This window comes from Pongo pygmaeus, chromosome 5 (assembly GCF_028885625.2).
Source record: "Pongo pygmaeus isolate AG05252 chromosome 5, NHGRI_mPonPyg2-v2.0_pri, whole genome shotgun sequence".
Classification (NCBI taxonomy): Eukaryota; Metazoa; Chordata; class Mammalia; order Primates; family Hominidae; genus Pongo; species Pongo pygmaeus.
Window position 1 is genome coordinate 122,977,219 of NC_072378.2, and position 27,214 is coordinate 123,004,432.

A 27,214-nucleotide genomic window follows, 5' to 3' on the forward strand; every position below is an offset into this window, starting at 1 on the left:
GTTTCACGCTTACTGAAAAACTATTTTGCAACCAGCTACTTCCAGTAAAGTATATTGAAATTGGAAAAAAAAAAAAAAGGAGTGAAAAGAGCTATTTTTATAATTTATCCTTTTCCTAGCTTTAAATGTTTGGACTAAAAACTTCTAAGTTGTTTTGTTAATCCTTACAGTTGTTTCCTCTCACCAGCTCACCATTTTTTTCTGGCTCCATTTTCTCCCATACTCTAGAGGTTGTGAACTGAGAAACTCCAGGGACCATCTTGTACACCACTGGAATGCACTTTGGTTCTTGCAAGCTTTTGAATCATCCAAAAGCTGAAGCAGGACTTGGGCTGCCCTGGCAGGACTTGAAACTGTAAAACAAAAATACCTGAGACAGGTCTCAATCAATTTAGAAAGTTTATTTTGCCAAGGTTAAGGATGGGCCAGTGACACAGCCTCAGGAGGTCCTGACATGTGCCCAAGGTGGTCAGGGTACAGCTTGCTTTTATATATTTTAGGGAGACATAATACAGCAATCAATACATGTAAGATTTTACATTGGTTTGATCTAGACAGGCAGGACAACCTTAAGCTGGGCGGCGGGTGGGTGTTTCCAGATCATAGGTAGATTTAAACATGTCCTGATTGGCAATTGGTTGATTGAAAAAGTTATTATCAATAGAAAGGATGTCTGGGTTATGAGAAGGGGTTGTTAGACCTAGATTTTATCACACAGATGAAACCTCCACGTAGCAGGCTTTAGAGAAAACAGACCTTAAATGTTTCTTATCAGACTCAAGGTCTGTGTTGATGTTAATTACACATGTCCAACCCCCCCATCCCCTTTTCATGGCCTGAACCAGTCTTTTAGGTTAAATTTTAGAGTGCCCTGACTGGGGAAAGAGTCCATTCAGATGGTCGCCCATTCAGATGGTTGTGGGGGGCCTTCAAATTTTATTTTTGGTTTACAAAACAGAAAATGGAAGCACCTTGCTTCCCACTTCAAAGCCCCTTTCATGACACACACTCCCATTAAATTACATGGGATACAAAACAAAGCTTTCTATGCTGGGAAAGAAATACACTCTACAACATCTTTTTTGAGGTTAGTAATTATGGAAAGCATTTTCTTCTGCAAAGGAATTCCACGCCCTATAAATTTAAATTATTAGCTTGTCATCTCCAAGAGATCAGCATCCTCATAAATGGTGAGAGAAGGAACACAGAATACAGGATCCAGCACAGTTTCGGGATTCTGGCTTCTTTGCCAGACTTATCTTTGCTTACTTCTTTGTACAGACTTAATTCTTTGCCAGAAGTATATTCAAAAAAGTTCCGTGGAAGCATCAAATCAACCACCTCTACTTATGATTTCCATGCATCTCTGGAATGCATAAAGCATGATTTCAGAACATGTTATAATTCTAAGACCCTTCTCTTCCCGGCAGTTTAAAAAAAACAAAAAACAAAACGTGATACCTTTGAGCATTGGTTTTCAAACATCACAATCACTTTAACATGACCTGAAATGCTTGTGAAAACACAAAATGCTGGGCTCCAGCAGGTTTCTGACTCAACAGGTCTAGGGTGGTGCCTGGGAATTTGCATTTCTAACTAGAGTTCCCAGGTGGTGCTAATGTTCCCAGTCCAGAGACGACAATTCGAGATCCACTGCGGTATCCAGAGCTTTTGCTGATTTCCTTCAAATCATGATACTTCAGGGCTCTCTCTGCATCACCTCAACTGAGGAGCCCTACCCATTAAAGCTGGGTAGGTTGGCCCAAGAATGGAACCGGGATCGTTGAGATTTCAGCACCCCAGCATTTTTTAGTGACTGAAATAATGAAAATTCTGATCAGGCTCCTGCTTGCTTGCACATTTTAACCACTGGCTTTTTGCCCAATATTCTCCTTGTTTCCACAATATAATTATGAACTGCTGATGTACTGCTTCCTCGTCTAGAACAAAGAGGTAACTTCAGGGTCACAAAAATGTTTGCAGAAGGGATGAATACATCCAAGGGCTTTGCAACCAGCTGCGGATGCCTGGACGTCTAATTGCTCAAAGGTGTTATCTGAGACTGAAGAAACAGAATTTTCCCCTGGATTCTTTGAAACTCCCCCTCTCTTATTCTCTAGCAGAATAAAAACTCTCTGCTTTTTCCTTTTTACACACGGATTTGAGAGATCTTGTTCTCCCTCCTTCTGGCTTTTACCAAATTGAATGTCTTTCTCTATCCCCAAGCACCAGTATGTCAGTGTTTGACATCAACTGCACCACTAATACACGAGCCGGAATCTGAGCTTCTACAAGTACATTCCTTCCTAGGCCAAACACTGACGCTAAGAAATACGAGAACAGATCATCGCTAAACAGCAGCTGAAGGTCAGGCGAACTGACTCGCGCGCAATCTGCCTTTGCACGTGATCAGCCGGGCGTCTACACCCGCAGCAGTCTTCTGCCTCCGCCTCACCCTCAGGCCTGACGGTCCGTGTGGAGCTGCGGGACAGCCCGAGGCTCCGGGTCAGCCCCGCGGCCCTCCATGGCGCTGCTGCGCGCCCTCGTCTGCTGCCTGCTGACTGCCTGGCACTGCCGCTCCGGCCTCGGGCTGCCCGTGGCGCCCGCAGGCGGCAGGAATCCTCCTCCGGCGATAGGTGAGTTGTCCGCGACCCTTCTCTTCCCAGCCGGGGCAGAGAGCGCGGAGCGGCGGCGCCTGCGCATAGCAGGAGAAAGTGCGTGGGGGCAGCTGCCCCCGGCAGAGGCTCGGGCTAGCGGGGCACCTGACGCGTCCGGCGTTGACTACGGCTGCTGGGCGCGGGGAGGGCGACCAAGGGACTACAGCGTCAGGGCGTCCAGCCGGGAGGCCGGGGCTGGGCGGGGGAAATGCCCTTGCCGGTGGGGGCGCTCCAAGGGCGCGTCAGCCGGATTTCGCCAGCCTGGCTTTTGTTTACATCCTGCATCTCAGTTGTTTTGCTCCTTGGGGAAGGAAGGAAAAGCTGCGGGACTCAAGGGAAGAGGAAGCTGGGAGTCCGATGTCCAGCACAGCAAGAGGCCCCTAATCGGTCCTGAATGGAGGGGGACTGCAGTTTCGCCCTCAGCTCAGAGATGTAAATTTCAGCGTGACTCAGACTATCTTCTGTCTTGCTCGACCGAGGTCGGTGGCTTTCTCTGCCACTCACCCAGCCAGAGCGCGAAAGCACCCTCAGGTAGACTCACCCCTTAGTCTACCGTGGAACTCACGGGGACTTCATTTCACCTGGATGTCCACTAGGCTTCTTGCGGGCGGGACCCATTTTATTCATTCCCAACACTTAACACAGTGCCCGTTACAGTAGTGATTCTCTAAGTGTGCCCTGGACCGGGGTGGCAGCAGCCGCCGCACCTGAAATTGTTAGCATTGCAGATTTCCAGCCCATCCCAGACCTACTGAATCTGAAACGCCGGCTTTGGGGTTCCACAGTATGCAGTTTAACCCACCCTCCGCATGATTCCGTTCGGCTAAGTTTGAGACTCACTGATCCAGAATAGATACATTTTGGTGGGAGATTGTACAATGCCATCTGAGCCTCCAGTTTCAAAAATCAAGGTGCCCCCACCTCCTCAACTCCCTTTAAAAATAATTGCACTCTTAAGAGGAAAAACAAAATTAGAGAAGTGGGGTTCTGTTTTCTTTTGGGGGAGAGTTGTCCCTGAGACTCGGTAGCAGCACCTAGTGCTGAAACCTCTTTCGCTCCCTCTGTGCTTTCTCAGGACTTGGGAACGCTCTAGGGCAAATATCTTCTCTTTGAAGGCCAAGTCCTCACGACTCAGCTGTCAGGTCTGAAGCAAAAACTGTAAATCTGGTTTCCGAACTGTGGCAAATGTCAGTCATTACAAGAAATTTCCCCAAAATGTTTATGTATACTGGTTTCTGCTTTTATTACAGCTTAGCTTGTGTTCCTTTAATTATGTGACCGGTTAGGGTTTTGAAATAAAATGTCTCAGGTTGCTTGAGGCCACACAGTGGCAAATTCACCTGTGTTTTAAAGAGGCCTCAATGAGCGCTTTCTGCGGACTCTGAGTCTTCACACCTCCTATTTGGTTGGGAAACTGCAAGGTTGAATCCCCTCCTACTAAAGGGGAAGGAAGAGGGGTTACTGGAGTTCAATGGTCTGAAGCGTTACTGGAGTCACTGGAGTTCAAAGGTCTGAAGTGTTACTGGAGTTCAAAGGTCTGAAGTGTTCACTCAGCAGTTTCACAATTCTCCTTGTTTGTAATATTTTGCATATTTTCCACTTGATGTGACAACTCCCCTGCCTCCTCCTCTCAGCCCCAAATGCTTGGACTTCCTTTCAGCATCCACCCTGCCTGGCTACTGCTTTCTTGTTTTGTGTTTTTGCGTTTACATTCCCAGTCTTAGTTTTCTGCCTTGTCAAGTCCTGGTGCTCGGACGACAAAAGTCCTAAGAAGCTTCACCTGTGTGTTTTTGGCTACAGTTCTTTGGATTTAGTAGGCTGGGACTGGCTTGTGTATTGGTACTGTTAAAGCAAACTAAATATGGCCTGAGAAGGACTCCTTACTTGTATATTTGAATCCTTGTGAATGAACTGTAACCTAGCTTAATAGTCAGATGAAACTGAAAACTTAAGAGTATGCACCGGTAACAATAGCTAAGTTTGGCCAATCTCAGCAGCCATACTTCAACCGTTCATATACTGCTGAGTGTTCAAACTGCGTTCAAATAAAGCATAAGGCGAGCTGAATTATGTCTGAACTATGGTTCATTGGATTCTTGAGGAGAAGTTATAAAGTCTTTTGGATTAAAAGATTTTCTGGTATAATTTTGAGCGTTTTTCTAGATATGTTGAACACACACATATTTTTGGAAATTTTTTTTTAAATTTTTTTTTTATTTTGAGACGGAATCTCGCTCTGTCACCCAGGCTGGAGTGCAGTGGGGCTATCTCGGCTCACTGCAAACTCCGCCTCCCGGGTTCACGCCATTCTCCTGTCTCAGCCTCCTGAGTAGCTGGGACTACAGGCGCCCGCCACCACGCCCGGCTAATTTTTTGTATTTTTAGTAGAGACGGGGTTTCAGCGTGTTAGCCAGGATGGTTTCAATCTCCTGACCTCGTGATCTGCCCACCTCAGCCTCCCAAAGTGCTGGGATTACAGGCGTGAGCCACCGCACCCGACCTGGAAATCTTTTTAGAGATAGTCTGCAGAACAGGAAAACGTGGTGTAGTAAAAAGAAGTTTGGACTTTGAACTAGGAAACATGGATTAGAGTGGGCTCTGCCACAGGCCAGGCCTTAGAAACACATATGCGCACAGTTTAGTTAGGGGAGGGACATGAGGCTTCCAGATGTTCATTATTTGTGAGTCCCAGGTTAAGAACCTGTCAGAGCTCTGTTCTTGGCTTCTATTTAAAGACATCTTTCAGTGAATTTAAATGATTATCCCCTAATTTATCTGTCTGGCAATGCCATGCAGTAGAAAGATCACTAGACCGGAAGTCTGAAGAGACTGGTTCCAGTTAAGCTTTCATTACTGAGTCGTCTGTGATCTTGAGGATATCATGAAATTTGCCTAAATGTCATCATATATAAATTAAAGAATGTTTGTTGAAGGGCTACTATAAGTCATGCATATTCTAGATGCTGGTGATATAAATCTAGGTACTAAATTATATCAGAGGGGTGTACTCTTAATGCGTTTCAGGTTTGGGTTTACTGAAACAGATGCTGAATATGTTTATAGTCTCTTTTCCCCTAATCTTCACAGTATCTCGTTTGTAGATATTGTTGTTATCTGTTTTCTTTCTTCTTCTTCTTCCTTTTTTTTTTTTAAGAGACAGGGTCTCTGTCACCCAGGCTGGAGTGCCTTGGCCCAATCTTGGCTCACTGCAGCCTCAATCTCCCTGGCTCAAGAGATCCTTCCTAAGTTTTGTATTTTTCGTAGGCATGGGGTTTCACCATGTTGCCTAGGCTGGTCTCAAAATCCCGAGCTCAAGTGATCCTCCTGCCTCAGCCTCCCAAAGTGCTGAGATTACAGGCATGAGTGCCCGGTATCATTATCTGTTTTCATGTGAGGCAAGTGAGACTGGAGATATTTGAATGTGAAAACACAGAGAGGATTTGTATGTGGATAAGGGCAATGTGGACTCTGGAGTCAGATTTCCTGAATTCAGTTTAGCCCTGTTGCAGATGATAGTTTAGCTCTGTTGCAGATGATGCATGTAACTTGAATTTAATCTCTGTGTGCTTCAGTTTCTTATCTGTAAAATGGAGTATACATAATAATGAGCTCATACATGTGAAGCATAAAAAATAGTACTAAACATGTAATAAGTACTTGAATTTTAAGTATTACTTGGAAATGGGGTTTGAAGTTAAAAAAATAACAGTAAAACTAACATTGAGCTTACTTGGTTCCATACACCTTCTAAGGGCTTTACTTCTACTAAGTCACTTAACCCTCACAGTAGGCACTATTATTATTCCCATTTCATCAATGAAATAGGCCAAGATCACACAGCAAGATTAGTAGGTGGTGGAGCTTGGGTTGGAAAGTCAAACAGTCTGACTCTGGCCTCCACTCTTAACCACGACACTGTATTGTTTCATGTTCATTTACTATACCCTTAAATTCTCGAAATAATACAAATACATGTTCACATTAAAACGATTCTCTGGGATGACTCTGAGCTATTTGCCATCTTTATACTTTTTGTGCTGGGTAAAGTATATCTAAGATGGAAATAAAGATTGGGGTATTTTCTGCATTATGGAATAAAATAAAATTGCTTTTGGCAGATGTTTTCAAATAGTGACTAAGTGCCAAGTAATTGACCGTACTACTACTTTCTTCTGGATCTTTTGTCTACCATTTCTTAGTTGTGAACATAAATGTGTTATGAAATTATAATGACTACTATGTTGGGAGGAAACAACAACCAAAAGATAACTCGCCCCTTTCACCTTAACTTATCAACTGTTTCACCTTATCCCAGCTTTGGGTTTTATTCAGTTGTAACATATTGGTAGAGTTTAAAGTTTGCATCCTACCTGTTTGCTCTGTGCTTCTGGTGTAGTACATGCTACTTTGTCACTTCTGATGTGTTTCTAGTCATAATCAGAGTAAACACAAAAACTCAAAAGTGTGGAAAAAAATCTCTATTAAAACAATTTGAACATGGTCTATAAGGATCATTGAATACATATATAAATGATGTATAAACAAACTTGGAAGCCCTTCAGTATGGGAGTTCAAATTTATTAGCTGTGTATACTTTAACAAATTTCTATTTGACCCAGCACTGGTTTTTCAATTCTAAAATGAGAACCATAATTCCTAGTTCAGAGAGTAGTTTTGAGAATCAAATGACATAGTATATTTAAATTGCTTATCACAGTGCCTGGCACATAGCAAATACTTAATAAAGAGAGATACCGCTGTGATTATTTGTTCTAGTATTACCTTCAATAAAGGAAACTTTCTTGGCCGGGCGCGATGGCTCACGCCTGTAATCCCAGCACTTTGGGAGGCTGGGGCGGGCAAATCATGAGGTCAGGAAATCGAGACCGTCCTGGCTAACATGGTGAAACCCCGTCTCTACTAAAAATACAAAAAATTAGCTGGGTTTGGTGGCATGCACCTGTAATCCCAGCTACTCAGAAGGCTGAGGCAGAAGGATCGCTGGAACCCGGGAGGTGGAGGTGGCAGTGAGCCAAGATCACGCCATGGCACTCCAGCCCAGGAGACAGTGCGAGACTCTGTCTCAAAAAACACACACACACACACAAAACTTTCTTAAGATGATTTCCAAGTAAGGATGCTATCAAATGGGCTTGGCTGCTTCCTAAAAACCCAATGGAAGCATCCTTTTTAACAACTGCTTCCCTTAATATTATTAACATTTTATATGAGTATATGATAGAAGATGTACCTCTATTGAATAACTTTTAAGAACCTTTGGGAATTCCTGTTTTTGGCTTAAAGCTTGTATTAGAGATTTATGTTCTTTGAATTAATGTTGAGAGGCAAGGTTTATGAGAAAGTAAGAGTGATATATAGTTCCTGGTTCTGCAGTCTGCTTACTCACTGTGTAACCCTAACAAACAACATCGTATTTATACGTCAATTTTTCTACAAGAAGAATGTAAATAATTTGTAAAATCTTAAATTCTTAAAGGAGACATGCTATTAAGACACAAGGTGATATCATCATTGGCCTCTCCGAAGAATATTTTCATACATTTTATTATGGAAACATAGCTCTGCTAAGTACTCTTTGTTAGGTTATCATGCTGATACTAATACTGAGCTCATCGGTTCTTTTTTTTTGAAACGGAGTCTTGCTCTGTCGCCCAGGCTGGAGTGCAGTGGCACAATCTCAGCTTACCACAACCTCTACCTCCTGGGTTGAAGTGATTCTCCTGCGTCAGCCTCCCAAGTAGCTGGGATTATAGGCGTGTGCCACCAGACTCGGCTAATTTTTTATATTTTTGGTAGAGATGGGGTTTCACCATGTTGGCCAGGCTGGTCTCGAACTCCTGACCTCAAGTGATCCACCTGCTTCAGCCTCCCAAATTGCTGGGATTACAGGCATGAGCCGCCGCGCCCGGCCTGAGCTCTTCAGTTCTGACACACTTTAGTAAATTGTTCCTACAGTTCCTTGAAGCTCATCTTCTCACAGAGAAGGATTGTATTTAACTTCAAGGCGTATGAACATTTAAATTATCAAGGCTTTCCTCCATCAGAGGGAGGAACAACCGTCTCTAGTCTTAATATAAATATTTGTATGAGAATTCCAAAAGAGAACAAGTAGATTTATCTGCATTTTTTGTGTAATCAACAGGACAGTTTTGGCATGTGACTGACTTACACTTAGACCCTACTTACCACATCACAGATGACCACACAAAAGTGTGCGCTTCATCTAAAGGTGCAAATGCCTCCAACCCTGGCCCTTTTGGAGATGTTCTGTGTGATTCTCCATATCAACTTATTTTGTCAGCATTTGATTTTATTAAAAATTCTGGACAAGAAGCATCTTTCATGATATGGACAGGGTAAGTGATTATATAAGTACCATTAATTACTCAATATTTATTTACAGTGTCCTAAACTTCATAAAAGTGCTGAATTCCGTAAGATTAGTTACATTTTAAGAGTTATTTGAGTTAAAAAAACACTAGGTCAAACTAATCAACATTATTAGAGGTAAGAACAATTTTAGAAGTGTTTTTTTATTTTGGAATACAGATTTCAGAAAGATGTCAGTGTTAACTAAGAGATGAATCCATAAACAGCACACTTGCTTCAATATCTTGAAGTGTCGATACTAGGTCTTCATGAAATTATCAAAGACGAAAGGCAATAAATGGAAGTTTACCTGTCATGACAATTTTGTAAAGCATCATCTTCTGGCAGTATAACTAACTGGTTCCCTTCATCATTATAGGGTGAAGAGGCCCATATTTCTTTACCTGGAATAATGACCATGGCTAATACTTGTAGAGTATTTACTTGGGGCTTGGCACTGTTTTAATTAACTTATACATTGTAACTTATTTAATTTTTACAATGGGTATTATTATTCCCATTTTACAGATGAGGAAATGAAGGCACTGAACATCTAAGTAACTTATGAGTATACACAGCTAGTAATTGGCAAAACTGGGATTTGAAATAGGCATTTGGGCTCTCGTTCAATTGGCATCTGCTTTTAATTATTGCAGTTTTTAGCCTCTTACAAATCTTCAGTCAGGTAGTGAAATAGGCTGGGATTTCCAGCTTATTTTTTGTATTATATTTTGTTAATTTTCTTTTATAGGATTATCTGTAGGGTAGAGGTAGGTGAAGAGTAGTCTATCAACTCTTTAGCTGTAATCTGCTGTTTTAAAATGGAAGTCTGCAATGATAGATATAGCAAGGCATCATGCATAAGTCTAGTAACTCTTTATGAAACTGATTTTGTTCTTTACAATCTGTCTCTTTTTCAGGGATAGCCCGCCTCATGTTCCTGTACCTGAACTCTCAACAGACACTGTTATAAATGTGATCACTAATATGACAACCACCATCCAGAGCCTCTTTCCAAATCTCCAGGTTTTCCCTGCACTGGGTAATCATGACTATTGGCCACAGGTAAATTTGATAGACTTTCAGAAATGCTTAAAGAATTTTTCCTATTAGTAGTGTCAAAATTGTGACAATAACTAGCTAGTGATAGGGCATGGGAATGGGTCTTATAGAGGGAGAATATGGTCTTAATCCTAACCATCAAGAAAGGCAAAGACAAGTACTTTGGGGACTGTAAAAGTATTCTTTTAATACTTCATGAGAAGTTATATCAATAGTGAGTTTTCAGAATAAAATTATCCAGTTTGTGGATTATTAATTTATGTTTTCCTTCATAATCTTCTTCAATTTCTCTTTTCTTTTGAGTAATGTTCTGGTTCATTTGCATGTCCATGACAAGGTTAGCAAGTAAGGTTAATATTGATAAATATTTACTTTTTCCAGAATTCTTATTAGGCCTACAAAGATGTGCATACCCTGATCTAAGCTAGATTGTAAATAAAAACAAAAACATTACAAATTACCATAAGAAGCAAAGAGGAAGGAGGTCCATGTTCAAGTCATAGTTTATCTAATTAAGACATGATTCAAGGCAGAAACCATGTTCGGAGCATTTAGTGCCTGAGATACCCCTGGCTCCAACAGGTTTTTATTTGAGAACCAACCGGTGCATAACAGCAAGATAGCCATCCTATTCACAGCATCGTATCGTAGTAGTGTAAAATCTTAGATTTGTACCCAGAGATTTTTGTTTAGTCCAGGGCTTGGCAATTGTCTCCTGTGGTACAAATTCAGCCTATTGCTTGTTTTTGTAAATAAAGTTTTATTGGAACACAGCTATGTTTCCATTCATTCTACGTTGCTTTTGATTGTTTCATGTTTCAGAATAGAGCAGTTGAAATGGATAGAAAAAGTTTGCTGACTCCTGGTCTAGACCTACCCTTCATTTTGTAGGTGAGAAAATGAAGGCTCAGAAATGTGAATTACTTGTCCAAGTGCTCAGAATCCCTTGGGAGCAGAGCCCATGCTCTAGATCTTTTTACCTCAGATCTGTGTTCACTTAAACCAACATCCTTTTGCACATCCCTTGCCTTGCCTGATTAACATACTCAGTATTTCCCAAACATATCTACTTTCACGCCTGTGTCCACATTTTTCTCTTTGCTTAGAATATCTTCCGTCTCATGTCAAATGAATGCTGAATGAGGGTTTTGATTATTTTTAGTTAATCGAACCTGAATACAGTAATTTTGATGAGTTGTATTCTAGAATAAGCTTAAGTTTCAAGTGACTTCTTGACCCTGGCCTACTATCTTGAGATGAGTAATATGTGAGTCTTTTTGAGTCAGCCTGTCAACGAGCATTTGTTCCTGTGGATGTGTTAGACCACATAGTGAAGAGGCTTGGGAACAAATGAGCTCCAGCAGCCCAAGGTCACACACATTGTGTTTATATGCCTTAGGTGGCAGGAAGACTGGAATATTGGAAAACACAGGAGTTCATAGTCACTAGAATGTACATCTTTAACCAGCCCTGCTTTCCGCTCCCTCCCTCCCCGCCACCACACCTCCCTCCCAGCCCTGCTTTTAATAGCTTGGCCAACTCGGGTGATTCACTTAACTTTGCTGATGCAGAGATCACTCATTTGTAAATAGAAGCTAGAAGTGCCTACCTTTCAAAGCTTTTGTGAGCATTGGTGATATGAAAAAGGCATAGCTTACTATCTGGCACAGCATCAGCCCTCAGTAAGTGGGCTGGTGGTGATTGTCACATTAAGTGGTGACAAGGGGATACATGTTTGTAACTCCTTTGAGGATTTGTTTCATTTTATTTTTATCTCTGTCCTCTTTTTGTCAAGTCAGATCTTACAATTCAAAGACAGAAATGCTACCTAACTTCTATAACATATCCTGTTATATTAATATATACAGCTAGGGTAAATTGGGCAGCCTACATACCTTTAACAGTTAATTTTTTTTCTCTTTCTAGCTTATGATCTGATATCTAAAAATGTTCTTTCTGTTATTCTACTACCATCTTTCCACCTCACAGTTTCGGAAATGTCAAATGTAACATGAAAGCTCCGCAACAAAATTTCCTAGAGGCTGATGTCTGAGATCTAACTCTGGAGAATGTTAGAAACAAATAAATTTCATAAGTGCTATTTTTTCCACTGAAATTCTATGTTCATGCAGCATAGCTACATAAATATACATATACAGATGCATGTCCCCACCTATGACATCAGAAGTAGGTATCAGTGTGGACATCCTGGAGGATTCTTCCTGTTGCCACCCAAGGAAGGGTCCCCATTTACTCCTACACTGGCAAGACTGGTGCCACTGAATTTGTGGGTGGATCACTTTCCATTAGGCTTCATTTCTCAGCAGTGGTTATGTCAGAGCCAAAAAGGATTGGGAAGGAAACATGGTGCAATAGACAATTGACTGTGAGAGTAATCATGGGATTTAGACCAGCCCTGAGACTGACACCTATCCCTGGATAAGCCATCTAACTTCTCTGGTGCTTGTATTTCTCATGTTTAAAAGAGAGAAGAAAGTCTAAAGTGATTTTTACATAACTCTAAGCTTCTCCGTCACCACACCATACTTGGCATCCATCCCAAAGTAAACAAATGGCCAAGACTTTATGGCTTTTTATTATATGATGATAATGATGCATACCGATTTTCAATCAGAATCTAGATTGGCCTAAGCTGTTGCGTAATTCTCAGATAGGCGACCCTGATCTTGGACACAAACTGAAAATACATGTTTAGTCCAATTGAAACAAGTCATTTGGTTATTACTTGCCCTATGTGTATCTATATGTTCATCATGTATTAGACACATGTATCAAGAACTACTAGGACTTGGGCATCTTCTTGAAAAATAACTTTTGATAAACTTCTCTCAGAAATAGGTCTATTTTACCAATGTAGAGAAGTAAATGAAGAGAGTGAAGAAGGGATTTCAGTCATTTAACATAATTTTTTAAAACAAAATTAAAAACAATTATCCAATTCACAAATGATTTATGGGTTTTTACTCAGTATTTACTTTTTTTTTTTTTTTTTTTTTTTGAAACAGGGTCTTTTTCTGTCGCCCAGGCTGGAGTGCAGTGCAGTGGCACAATCATAGATAAATGCAGCCTCGACCTCTGGGGCTCAAGCTATCCTCCTGGCTTAGCCTTTCAAAGTGCTGAGATTACAGGCATGAATCACCATGCCCTGCTTCAGTATTTACTTTCTTAAAGTTTTGTTTGTTTGTTTTCCTCCAGGTGAGGGTCCCCATTTACTTCTACACTAGAGCTTATGTCATCCTGAAGATACTTTATGATAATAAAAATGTTTTGTACTTAAAATGTGTTATTTAAAAAATCAAAATATTTTGATATAATTTATGCTACCCTAAAGAGACTTCTCCAAATCAAAAGCATGTGGTTGTAAATTTTTATTCAAAGAGTTAAGAAGCTTATAATAGTTTGAACAGTTCAGAAGACTTTGTTAAATTCTAAAACATGATGTTTTCCTGTTCCCTCGGCATGCTGCATCAGGCAGCGCATGTGCAGGCTCAAACCTGCCTTTGGCATCTCTTTAATGAGCACACTCCCACATCCTTCCCATATCCTAGCCATGCTAAAACATGAGCTTTTCTCTGTACATGGTACACACCTATGGAACTCTGTGCTTGTGCCTGTGCCTATGCCTGTGTTTGTATCTGGGCCATTGCATTTGCTTTGATGCCCTTTTGTTAAGTTGATAAAGTCCTTATTTAAGGCCTGGCTTAAACAGTCTCTTCACTCTTTAATTCCCTGGGCTACACCTTTTTTTTTTTTTGAGCCAGAGCCTCACTCAGTTGCCCAAGCTGAAGTGCAGTGATGCGATCTTGGCTCACTGCAACCTTCGCCTCACGGATTCCAGTGATTTTCCTGCCTCAGCCTCCCAAGTAGCTATGATTATGGGTGCTCACCACCATGCCTGGCTAATTTTTGTATTTGTAGTAGAGATGGGGTTTCACCATATTGGCCAGGCACTTCTTGAACTTCTGACCTCAAGTGATCCGCCTGCCTTGGCCTCCCAAAGTGCTGGGATTATAGGCATGAGCCACTGCACCTGGCCCTTGGCTACACTTGATTATTCTTGCTTCTACACTTGATTGTTCTTGCTTGATTGTTCTACACTTGATTGTTCTACACTTGATTGTTCTTGTTCTAGAGGTTCTAGGCTCCCCGGACCTCTGGGTAGTGCCCAGCACATTGTCTTATAGTTAATTGGTTACATTTTATCCCCCAGTCTCCAACTAAGTTATAATTCTTTGAAGATGAAGTCTATCTAATAATCATCCTTGCATCTCTAGATGCCTAACGTAGTTGTCAGTGCTCAAGTAGTGTTTACATTAATTCAGCTGTGTATCTTTAAATTTCAATGGTGGATTATATTGTTTGTGGCCAGGATCAACTGCCTGTAGTCACCAGTAAAGTGTACAATGCAGTAGCAAACCTCTGGAAACCATGGCTAGATGAAGAAGCTATTAGTACTTTAAGGAAAGGTAAGTGAAAGACTTAGTTATTCCTATTTTGCCTCAATTTTTATTCATGTTATTTAGACTTAAATTTTTAATGTTTGCTTGAGTGTGCCACTTCTGGAGCACAGCCCTCAGTTTTTGTGGAGGACAGTGAGTAGTAATGCTGCCTGTGACACAGGTCATGAACCTGTTTATCTTGCAGGGAGCTCTTCCTGTTCTTCTTCTACTCTTTTTTCTTCTTCTACTCTTAATTAGGTAGGTATGTTCCCCATGGAGCAAAAGCTGAACTTTGGATTTGAATGTAAATAAAAGTATATGTTTCTAATTGGAAAATTGATTGAGAAGAGAGAATGGACACTAACTTCTAACCAAGCAGCACAATTTTATAAAACAAACAGCTGGTAAAGTGAGGATAACTAAGCTTTTAACATGGACTTTGAGGTGCTTGGGAAAGTAATGCATAATTAGTGCATAATAAGGCCTTCCCTGGGTCATGTCTAAAGGCCCTCTGCTCCGGTGGCTCTTGACACATCATTATGTAAATCCCTGACATTTTGTGAGCTTAACTGAGGTGTCCAGCTGTTAAACTAAGACTTTGGCGTTTTCAGAATGTTGAGACAAATATTAAGTTAATGGCTAGACTTCTCTCAGTTAAAACACTTCTTTCGGTATTTTTGTTAACCCTTTGGCTTTTGCCACTATTTTGTTATTGTTTTTGCTAGCATGCAGCAAATCATAGTATATATGAATTTGAGACATGATAGCTTAGAATTAGACTATGGTTCTGATTAATCTAGGGAACTATATCTAGTCTTTTTTTTTTTTTTTTGAGATGGAGTTCCACTCTTGTTGCCCAGGCTGGAGTGCAATGGCATGGTCTTGGCTCACAGCAACTTCTGCCTCCTGGTTTCAAGCGATTCTCCTGCCGCAGCCTCCTGAGTAGCTGGGATTACAGGCACCCGCCACCACACCTGGCTAATTTTTGTATTTTTAGTAGAGATAGGGTTTCACTATGTTGGTCAGGCTGGTCTTGAGCTTCTGACCTCAGGAGATCCACCTGCCTCGGCCTCCCAAAATGCTGGGATTACAGGCATGAGCCACCATGCCCGGCCTATGTCTAGTCTTATACTTCACATCCTACAAGACACGCGGAGAGCTTATGCAGGTTGAAGGGAGAGCCATAAAGAATGATCAAGATTCCTAAAGAAATGCTCTGCCTTCTAAGGAGACTCAGCATAAAGCAGGGGAGGCAGAAAAAAGCTGAGAAGTGGAATGCAGGCCCTAAGAAAAAGCCATATGAGTTTCATAATGATATCCATTCCAATGATAGCCCTCAAAGCTCCAGTTAAACACTGGAGTATAATATTAAGTTAAAAGTCATAGAAGCAATCCTGAGAAAGTCTTAAAGGCAAAAGTGATTTGGGGCAGAGATGTCTTGCATGAGGGGCCTCAAACTTTGTCATCCCAGAGGCCCTAGTGAGACCTGTTGTCATTTTCTACTACTAGGACATGAAAGGCAGCTTCTCAAAAATAACTTCTGACAAAGTCAAACCCAACTGCCCTGCTAGTACCATAATAAAAATAATAAGGTGTTATAACTACAAGAAAGAATAGAGAAAATTAAAGGGGCAGTGATCCATCATGATTGAAAGCTAGGGAAAGCCGTGCATAGTGAGTAGGCTCAGGGCAAAGAAAGCTGGGCCAGATCTTAGTGCCCAGCTCTGAAAGTGTCATTGCAACAGATCCTCGGGTGTCCCATCACCAGTGGTTCAGAGGCGTGGGTGGAATGATGCCTTTAAACCTCCTCTCCCCTGAGATTGTAGCAGCTGTGGTTTGTCTGACCTTTTTTTCCGAGTAGTCTCTAGCAAGATCCATATGTGTTACCATTTTTTGGATTTTATATTTCACAATGTCTCTCTTCTTAAGCCCCTAATCATAAAAGTAGAAGTTGTTGTGTAAGTCTTTCTTTCATAAAATCTCATTGCTTACTGCCAAAACACTTATTTATCTTTTCATGTGAATATTGGATACAGCTGTTGTTATCTCAATATGTTGGAAGTGATAGCACGGGGCCTGGCACCATAGCAGGTTTGCAGTAAATGCTTGCTAAATCTGATTCTTATCTAATGACAGCCTATCTATGTGCAAACTAAACAATGAGAAATAAGCACCAACCTCCCGACTGGATTGTAAACCTCAGGAATTTGCTTTCACAATGTTTGTGTGTATGTGTATGTTTTCCTAAATGTGTTTTAAAATTGTTTTTATAGGTGGTTTTTATTCACAGAAAGTTACAACTAATCCAAACCTTAGGATCATCAGTCTAAACACAAACTTGTACTACGGCCCAAATATAATGACACTGAACAAGACTGACCCAGCCAACCAGTTTGAATGGCTAGAAAGTACACTGAACAGCTCTCAACAGAATAAGGAGAAGGTAGATCCCATAGACCAAAACCATCTGGGAATAGACGGAAGGCAAAATCTGTATGTTTATTAAACTTGGGGTGGACTCCAGTATCAATAAAAGTATTAGAATTTGAAGATTTTTTTGCATAAACACTTTACAATTCACGGATTTTCTTTTTTTTTTTTTTTTTTAATTTCGAGACGGAATCTCACTCTGTTGCCCAGGCTGGAGTGCAATGGCATAGTCTCGGCTCACTGCAACCTCTACCTCCCAGGTTCAAGCGATTCTCCTGCCTCAGCCTCCCCAGTCGCTGGTATTACAGGCATCCACCACCACGCCTGGCTAATTTTTGTATTTTTAGCAGAGACAGGGTTTTACCATGTTGGCCAGGTTGGTCTCAAACTACTGACCTAGGTGATCCACCCGCCTCGGCCTTCTAAAGTGCTGGGATTACAGGCATGAGCCACTATGCCTGGCCAACTCATTTTAGTTTTAATTTTTTTTTTTTTTTTCAGAGACAGGGGTCTCACTCTGTTGCACAGGCTAGAGTGCAGTGGTGTGATCATGGCTCTCTGCAGCTTCAGCCTCCTGGGCTCAAGTGATTCTCCCATCTCAGACTCCTGAGTAGGTGGGACTACAGGTGTGCGCCACCACACCTGACTAATTTTTTTTTCTGTTATTTTTTGTAGAGACAAGATTTCACCATGATGCCCAGGTTGGTCTGGAACTCTGGGCGGGGCTCAAACTCTGCTTTGGCATCCCAAAGTGCTGGGATTACAGGCCTGAGCCACCTCGCATAGCAAGTTTTATTTTGTTTTGCTTTTACTGCTTTTAGGATTAGTGGACATCTATTGGTATAAAAAGAGGCCAATTCAAAAAATTGTGACTGAAGTCACAGTTGCCTTACATCATCAACAGTGTGCAAATATAGTGACCCTAATAGTTTTATAATTTCATCTCTTTTTGTTATAAATAGAAGAGATGATATATTTGCTTTCTAAATTTTAATTAATATACTTTCAATCTTGGGTATCCAAATGTCATTTAGTTATGATGAATGTGCAGAAAGATTCTCATGAGGCCTTTTTGTGTTTCTTTTTCCAGGTGTATATCATAGCACATGTTCCAGTGGGGTATCTGCCATCTTCACAGAACATCACAGCAATGAGAGAATACTATAATGAGAAATTGATAGATATTTTTCGAAAATACAGTGATGTCATTGCAGGACAATTTTATGGACACACTCACAGAGACAGCATTATGGTTCTTTCAGATAAAAAAGGTAATGTAATGCTGTGTTTGCATCTCCCCAGTCTAAGAGTCTAGAGCAAAGTGGTGAATATCCAGTAAATTTGCTGATTTAGTAAATTAAACATTTTATTTAAAACTCTGCCAGCACTAGCCTTTTCTGAATTATCCTCAATGGTTGTATGATGAGTGTCCAAATCACAACATTAGGCCTGCAGCTAGATTTCTTCAACATAAGCTCCTATTAGCTCCACAGGGCCAGCGTTATTTATTTGCTGTCAACACCAAAGCCTCAGAAACCCTCAGCTCACTCAAATTTTCTTTTAAATCTTAGAGTTTAAAGAAATATCACTCTATTTTAACTGCTACACTGAAGTTTCTTTTGATGCTACTTGTTTTATTTCTCAGAATTTAGAAAGCAAAGCACAATTTACACAGCGGCTTAAAATAAAATATATTAAGCTCTTACTTGTAAGTTCTTATTGATACATATATAAGCGGAGAGAATGATACAAACAAACCTCCTATGTACTCCATCACTCACATTCAACATCTATCAAGATTTTTCACTTTTTTTTTGTTGTTGTTGAGACGGAGCCTCGCTCTGTTGCCAGGCTGGAGTGCACCCTGCGATCTCGGCTCACTGCAACCTCTGCCTCCCTGGTTCAAGCGATTATCCTGCCTTAGCCTCCCAAGTAGCTGGGACTACATGTGTGTCACCATGCCCAGCTAATTTCACCATGTTGGCCAAGAAGGTCTCGATCTCTTGACCTAGTGATCTGCCCGCCTCGGCCTCCCAAAGTGCTGGGATTACAGGCATGAGCCACCACACCTGGCCTTATATTCTTTTAATTTTTTGCTGGAGTATTTGAAAGTGAATCTCAAACACTGGATCCCTTTCAGCACTACATATTCTATATTCTTTGCTAAAATATATGGATAATTTACATAACCACAAACTTAGTTAACAAAATCAACAATAATTATCCTGTATCAATAACAAAAATGCCCCTATTTTCTCAAAATTGTCTCTTTGCAGTTGTTTCAAGTCAGTATCCATCAATGATCACATATCACTTGGTTATCTCTGTTAATCTCTTAATCTGGAGCCTGTTTATATTTTTAATATAGTTAAACTCTATTATTTAAAAATGTATGTTTATGTGCATGTGTTTTGTTCAGGGCGTCCAGTAAATTCTTTGTTTGTGGCTCCTGCTGTTACACCAGTGAAGAATGTTTTAGAAAAACAGACCAACAATCCTGGTATCAGACTGTTTCAGTACGATCCTCGTGATTATAAATTATTGGTAAGTTGGCAGATTTCAGAGCTGACCCCATATTTATGCATATCTTTGCAGTTTTCATTAGTTTAGTTGAATTTTTCTCAGGACAGTCATGTGAGATGTATTTTATGTTGAAATCTCCTGGCATCCTTCTTCTTTTTTATACTTGCAATGTTATCAGGACTTACTAAGTGTGAGCTGATGAAGTTAGTCTTTGGAAGGCTGTTTCTGTTCTGTTCTTCTAAGGACTTCACATTTATTTAGATGCTTTCATTGGTTAGTGCCATGTTTGTGGACTTGTATACATACTGAAATGTTTCACTAAGTCATGTTCATTCTTCTTCTCCAGAATATAAGTATCAAGAAGAGGGTAGGCTCTGTTACCATTCCCCCATTCCCTCTCATGAGCCATTATTTCTAAACTTTTCTGTGTCCCAGTCTATTTCTCCATGAAATGGGAATTAAAATATTATTTAATTCACTGAGTTGCTATGAGGATTGCATGAACAAATCTATGTGAAGCACTTAGAAAAATGCTTGGCTCATACTAAATGCTTAATAAATGTTAACAAACAAGATTTTATTTTCAAGTTCTTGTTCTGTTACCCAGGTTTGGCTCATACTAAATGCTTAATAAATGTTGACAAACAGGATTTTATTTTCAAGTTCTTGTTCTGTTACTCAGGCTGGAGTGTAGTGGTGCGATCATAGCTTACAGCAGCCTCAAACTCCTGGGCTCAAGTGATCCTCCCACTTCAGCTTCCCATGTAGGCGGGACTACAGGCATGCACCACCAAGCCCAGCTAATTTTTATAATCCTATTGTAGAGATGGGGGGTCTCCCTATGTTGCCCAGGCTGGTCTTGAACTCTTGGGCTCAAGTGATCCTCCCACATTGGCCTTCCAAATTGCTGGTATTACAGATGTGAGCCACTGGGCCCACCCAAAAAAATTTTTTAAAGGAAAAAAATGGTAGCTGAAGCCTGTAATCCCAGCACTTTGGGAGGCCAAGTTGGGTGGATCATGAGGTCAGGAGATCGAGACCATCCTGGCTGACACGGTGAAACCCCGTCTCCACTAAAAATACAAAAAAGTTATCTGGGCGTGGTGGCGGGTGCCTGTAGTCCCAGCTACTTGGGAGGCTGAGGCAGGAGAATGGCGTGAACCTGGGAGGCAGAGCTTGCAGTGAGCCGAGATTGTGCCACTGCACTCCAGCCTGGGCGACAGAGTGAGACTCCGTCTCAAAATAAAATAAAATAAAATAAAGGAAAAAAAAATTGAATTGGATATTTGGGACAAAAGTTCTTTGGAGCAGCTTCATGGCTCCTTGCTTTAGAACAATTTAGCACAAAAGACTGGCCATTTAGCTTATGGGTACTTCAGTTTGGGTAACTTCCCCTTTCTACAAACATAATTTGAAAATAATTCACTTCAATTAAAGCCATTATTGGTATAACTGCTTTTTTTTTCTAGATGAATTTAAATAGGAGATGGTTCTGTTATTCCCCAGAATAACAGGGAGGAGGTATGGTGGCAGAAATCTGGTTTTATTCATAAATATTTGATTAAATGGGAAAATGAAACAATTGTGTGATAAATTAGTCCAAAAGAATTTTTTCTACAACTTTCAGTTGCCTAATTTTGGATCTGAACCTCAGATATGTAGGTCCACACACACACATATATATCCATCTATATATGTGTTTATGTATCTAATACACAGCATCTGAGGTTCAGACCCCGATGTATATTTACGTGTGTACATATGTACCGATGTGGGAAGATTCTCCTGATATAGCACTAAATAATTTCTAAAAATATAAAAATAATTTCTCATATAATTTCTAAATAATTTTCTAAAATACAACAATGTATATAGTAAGACTCCATTTTTTTGAAAAAGCCAAAAATGTAAATAAGTATGCACATTCCAAATATTTATCTTTGTTTTGATATAAAGCCTAGATCACCACACATACACTGTAGTACTGAAAAATGTTTAACAGCTGGTTCACTGAGGGGAAAAGTGCCTTAATTTGTAGTGTTTGCCAATTTCCATGACAGAAATACTCACATCATGGACAATTTCAAGCTACCAAAGTGCCACAGATTGACTAGCAACATTCCTAAAAATTTGACAGTCGGCTTTTGTGAGCTGGTACAAGCTGCCTCCAGCACACCACTGATACACACAACCATTAGTGATGGTTACCTCTGAGGTTGTGTGAATTGAAGGTTTTTTGTTTTGTACATCTCTCTTTATAGTTTGGATTATGTGCTGTTATGTTCTTTCATCCTTTTTAAAATTGAAAAAGTGATACAGGTTTTTTATTGAACCTCTTTTCCTTCCTTCCCTCCCTCCCTCCCTCCCTTCCTTCCTCCCTCCCTCCCTCCCTCCTTCCATCCCTCTCTTTCTTTCTTATTTATTTATTGACATGAAGTCTTGCTCTGTCACCCAGGCTGGAGTGCAGTGGCGCAATCTCGCAATCTCAGCTCACTGCAACCTCCACCTCCCAGGTTCAAGCAATTCTTCTGCCCCAGCCTCCTGAGTAGCTGGGATTACAGGTGCCCGCCACCATGCCCAGCTAATTTTTTTTTTTCTTTTTTGTATTTTTGGTAGGGATGGGGTTTCACCATGTTGGTCAGGCTGGTGTCAAACTCCTGACCTCAGGTAACCCACCCGCCTCAGCCTCTCAAAGTGTTAGGGTTACAGGCGTGAGCCACAGTGCCCAGCCTAAAATGTCACAGAAATTTAAACATGAACGCTTCTTGTTGTACAATGCCTCATGTGCCAAAAAGTGAACCAGGTTTTGTTACTGTTCTTAACTGCAGGATATGTTGCAGTATTACTTGAATCTGACAGAGGCGAATCTAAAGGGAGAGTCCATCTGGAAGCTGGAGTATATCCTGACCCAGACCTATGACATTGAAGATTTGCAGCCGGAAAGTTTATACGGATTAGCTAAACAATTTGCAATCCTAGACAGTAAGCAGTTTATAAAATACTACAATTATTTCTTTGTGAGTTATGACAGCAGTGTAATATGTGATAAGACATGTAAGGCCTTTCAGATTTGTGCAATTATGAATCTTGATAATATTTCCTATGTAGATTGCCTCAAACAGCTTTATATAAAGCACAATTACTAGTATTTCACAGTTTTTGTTAATAGAAAATGCTGATTCTGATTCTGATTCTGAGATCAATTTGTGGGAATTTTACATAAATCTTTGTTAATTCCTGAGTGGGCAAGTAGACTTCCTGTCTTTGCTTTCTGTTTTTTTTTTCTTTTTGATGCCTAAATGTAGATATCTTTATCATTCTGAGTTGTATTATATATTTAAACTGCTCATTAATAGAATGATGGATATAAATTGGATGTAAATATTCAGTTTATATAATTATATCTAATTTGTACCCTTGTTGAAATTGTCATTTATACAATAAAGCAAATTCTTTATCTCTAAATATGATGAAGTTTTCTTAACATGATAATTTTTAGTTAAAATCTATGTGTTAACTGAGGTCCAAATTGTTTACCTCTCATATGTAAACAGAGGTTACCACTGTTTACATGCACTATCTGTTCTTGGGAAAATACCATGGTCATTAGGACCATGCTGAAACATCACAGGGCATCTATTGCCTAGCTTTCTTCATTCTGTGAGTCTTTGGCATTGCTAACTTTTAAGGATGAGAATGTCACACATACTTATTGCAACTGCAGTACTAGCACAAGGCCTGGGTCCTAGTCCAGTGCCTGGCACCTAGTAAATAATTGTTGAAATGAATTGAAAGCTGTGAATATTTTTCAAAGAAACGTCCTAGATTGCAGTGGTGGCATTTTCTTTGTCACAATATTCCAAGATACGATATTTTTTTTTTTTTTTTTTCTTTTGTTATTATTATTATTATTATACTTTAGGTTTTATGGTACATGTGCGCAATGTGCAGGTAAGTTACATATGTATACATGTGCCATGCTGGTGCGCTGCACCCACCAACTCGTCATCTAGCATTAGGTATATCTCCCAATGCTATCCCTCCCCCCTCCCCCCACCCCACAACAGTCCCCAGAGTGTGATGTTCCCCTTCCTGTGTCCATGTGTTCTCATTGTTCAATTCCCACCTATGAGTGAGAATATGCGGTGTTTGGTTTTTTGTTCTTGCGATAGTTTACTGAGAATGATGATTTCCAATTTCATCCATGTCCCTACAAAGGACGTGAACTCATCATTTTTTATGGCTGCATAGTATTCCATGGTGTATATGTGCCACATTTTCTTAATCCAGTCTATCATTGTTGGACATTTGGGTTGGTTCCAAGTCTTTGCTATTGTGAATAATGCGGCAATAAACATACGTGTGCATGTGTCTTTATAGCAGCATGATTTATAGTCCTTTGGGTATATACCCAGTAATGGAATGGCTGGGTCGAATGGAATTTCTACTTCTAGATCCCTGAGGAATCGCCACACTGACTTCCACAAGGGTTGAACTAGTTTACAATCCCACCAACAGTGTAAAAGTGTTCCTATTTCTCCACATCCTCTCCAGCACCTGTTGTTTCCTGACTTTTTAATGATTGCCATTCTAACTGGTGTGAGATGGTATCTCATTGTGGTTTTGATTTGCATTTCTCTGATGGCCAGTGACGGTGAGCATTTTTTCATGTGTTTTTTGGCTGCATAAATGTCTTCTTTTGAGAAGTGTCTGTTCATGTCCTTCGCCCACTTTTTGATGGGGTTGTTTGTTTTTTTCTTGTAAATTTGTTGGAGTTCATTGTAGATTCTGGATATTAGCCCTTTGTCAGATGAGTAGGTTGCGAAAATTTTCTCCCATTTTGTAGGTTGCCTGTTCACTCTGATGGTAGTTTCTTTTGCTGTGCAGAAGCTCTTGAGTTTAATTAGATCCCATTTGTCAATTTTGGCTTTTGTTGCCATTGCTTTTGGTGTTTTAGACATGAAGTCCTTGCCCATGCCTATGTCCTGAATAGTAATGCCTAGGTTTTCTTCTAGGGTTTTTATGGTTTTAGGTCTAACATTTAAGTCTTTAATCCATCTTGAATTGATTTTTGTATAAGGTGTAAGGAAGGGATCCAGTTTCAGCTTTCTACATATGGCTAGCCAGTTTTCCCAGCACCATTTATTAAATCGGGAATCCTTTCCCCATTTCTTGTTTTTGTCAGGTTTGTCAAAGATCAGATACTTGTAGATATGTGGCATTATTTCTGAGGGCTCTGTTCTGTTCCATTGATCTATATCTCTGTTTTGGTACCAGTACCATGCTGTTTTGGTTACTGTAGCCTTGTAGTATAGTTTGAAGTCAGGTAGTGTGATGCCTCCAGCTTTGTTCTTTTGGCTTAGGATTGACTTGGCGATGCGGGCTCTTTTTTGGTTCCATATGAACTTTAAAGTAGTTTTTTCCAATTCTGTGAAGAAAGTCATTGGTAGCTTGATGGGGATGGCATTGAATCTGTAAATTACCTTGGGAAGGATGGCCATTTTCATGATATTGATTCTTCCTACCCATGAGCATGGAATGTTCTTCCATTTGTTTGTATCCTCTTTTATTTCCTTGAGCAGTGGTTTGTAGTTCTCCTTGAAGAGGTCTTTCACATCCCTTGTAAGTTGGATTCCTAGGTATTTTATTCTCTTTGAAGCAATTGTGAATGGGAGTTCACTCATGATTTGGCTCTCTGTTTGTCTGTTATTGATGTATAAGAATGCTTGTGATTTTTGCACATTGATTTTGTATCCTGAGACTTTGCTGAAGTTGCTTATCAGCTTAAGGAGATTTTGGGCTGAGACAATGGGGTTTTCTAGATATACTATCATGTCATCTGCAAACAGGGACAATTTGACTTCCTCTTTTCCTAATTGAATACCCTTGATTTCCTTCTCCTGCCTAATTGCCCTGGCCAGAACTTCCAACACTATGTTGAATAGAAGTGGTGAGAAAGGGCATCCCTGTCTTGTGCCAGTTTTCAAAGGGAATGCTTCCAGTTTTTGCCCATTCAGTATGATATTGGCTGTGGGTTTGTCATAAATAGCTCTTATTATTTTGAGATACGTCCCATCAATTCCTAATTTATTGAGAGTTTTTAGCATGAAGGGTTGTTGAATTTTGTCAAAGGCCTTTTCTGCATCTATTGAGATAATCATGTGGTTTTTGTCTTTCGTTCTGTTTATATGATGGATTACATTTATTGATTTGCGTATATTGAACCAGCCTTGCATCCCAGGGATGAAGCCCACTTGATCATGGTGGATAAGCTTTTTGATGTGCTGCTGGATTCTGTTTGCCAGTATTTTATTGAGGATTTTTGCATCAATGTTCATCAAGGATATTGGTCTAAAATTCTCTTTTTTTTGTGTGTCTCTGCCAGGCTTTGGTATCAGGATGATGCTGGCCTCATAAAATGAGTTAGGGAGGATTCCCTCTTTTTCTATTGATTGGAATAGTTTCAGAAGGAATGGTACCAGCTCCTCCTTGTACCTCTGGTAGAATTCGGCTGTGAATCCATCTGGACCTGGACTTTTTTTGGTTGGTAAGCTATTGATTATTGCCACAATTTCAGCTCCTGTTATTGGTCTATTCAGAGATTCAACTTCTTCCTGGTTTAGTCTTGGGAGGGTGTATGTGTCGAGGAATTTATCCATTTCTTCTAGATTTTCTAGTTTATTTGCATAGAGATGTTTGTAATATTCTCTGATGGTAGTTTGTATTTCTGTGGGATCGGTGGTGATATCCCCTTTATCATTTTTTATTGCATCTATTTGATTCTTCTCTCTTTTTTTCTTTATTAATCTTGCTAGCGGTCTATCAATTTTGTTGATCCTTTCAAAAAACCAGCTCCTGGATTCATTTATTTTTTGAAGGGTTTTTTGTGTCTCTATTTCCTTCAGTTCTGCTCTGATTTTAGTTATTTCTTGCCTTCTGCTAGCTGTTGAATGTGTTTGCTCTTGCTTTTCTAGTTCTTTTAATTGTGATGTTAGGGTGTCAATTTTGGATCTTTCCTGCTTTCTCTTGTGGGCATTTAGTGCTATAAATTTCCCTCTACACACTGCTTTGAATGCATCCCAGAGATTCTGGTATGTTGTGTCTTGGTTCTCGTTGGTTTCAAAGAACATCTTTATTTCTGCCTTCATTTCGTTATGTACCCAGTAGTCATTCAGGAGCAGGTTGTTCAGTTTCCACGTAGTTGAGCGGTTTTGAGTGAGATTCTTAATCCTGAGTTCTAGCTTGATTGCACTGTGATCTGAGAGACAGTTTGTTACAATTTCTGTTCTTTTACATTTATTGAGGAGAGCTTTACTTCCAAGTATATGGTCAATTTTGGAATAGGTGTGGTGTGGTGCTGAAAAAAATGTATATTCTGTTGATTTGGGGTGGAGAGTTCTGTAGATGTCTATTAGGTCCGCTTGGTGCAGAGCTGAGTTCAATTCCTGGGTATCCTTGTTGACTTTCTGTCTCGTTGATCTGTCTAATGTTGATAGTGGGGTGTTAAAGTCTCCCATTATTAATGTGTGGGAGTCTAAGTCTCTTTGTAGGTCACTCAGGACTTGCTTTATGAATCTGGGTGCTCCTGTACTGGGTGCATATATATTTAGGATAGTTAGCTCTTCTTGTTGAATTAATCCCTTTACCATTATGTAATGGCCTTCTTTGTCTCTTTTGATCTTTGTTGGTTTA

The 27,214-nt window shown here is 40.2% G+C and overlaps 1 protein-coding gene across 7 annotated transcripts in view; it reads left to right on the top strand.

Moving 5' to 3' along the window:
- The first annotated feature begins 387 nt into the window (after positions 1-387).
- The window catches only part of SMPDL3A (sphingomyelin phosphodiesterase acid like 3A), a 38,428-nt gene continuing 11,601 nt past the window's right edge, over positions 388-27,214 (top strand). Inside the window, exons 1-9 of one of the 7 annotated variants that reach the window (XR_010126769.1) lie at positions 388-2,636; positions 8,821-9,034; positions 9,968-10,112; positions 14,500-14,596; positions 16,843-17,012; positions 18,090-18,270; positions 19,419-19,543; positions 22,351-22,504; positions 25,908-26,069. Coding sequence is in view for 6 of the 7 variants with exons in the window: in XM_054492394.2 (XP_054348369.1) it covers positions 2,525-2,636; positions 8,821-9,034; positions 9,968-10,112; positions 14,500-14,596; positions 16,843-17,012; positions 18,090-18,270; positions 19,419-19,543; positions 22,351-22,668 (1,362 nt within the window). In the remaining variant the exon portion in view is untranslated. Of the gene's footprint in view, positions 2,637-2,670; positions 3,189-8,820; positions 9,035-9,967; positions 10,113-14,499; positions 14,597-16,842; positions 17,013-18,089; positions 18,271-19,418; positions 19,544-22,350; positions 22,988-25,907; positions 26,070-27,214 lie in introns of those variants that run through there. The other 6 variants (XM_054492395.2, XM_054492394.2, XM_063666547.1 and 3 more) reach the window with 6 other exon arrangements.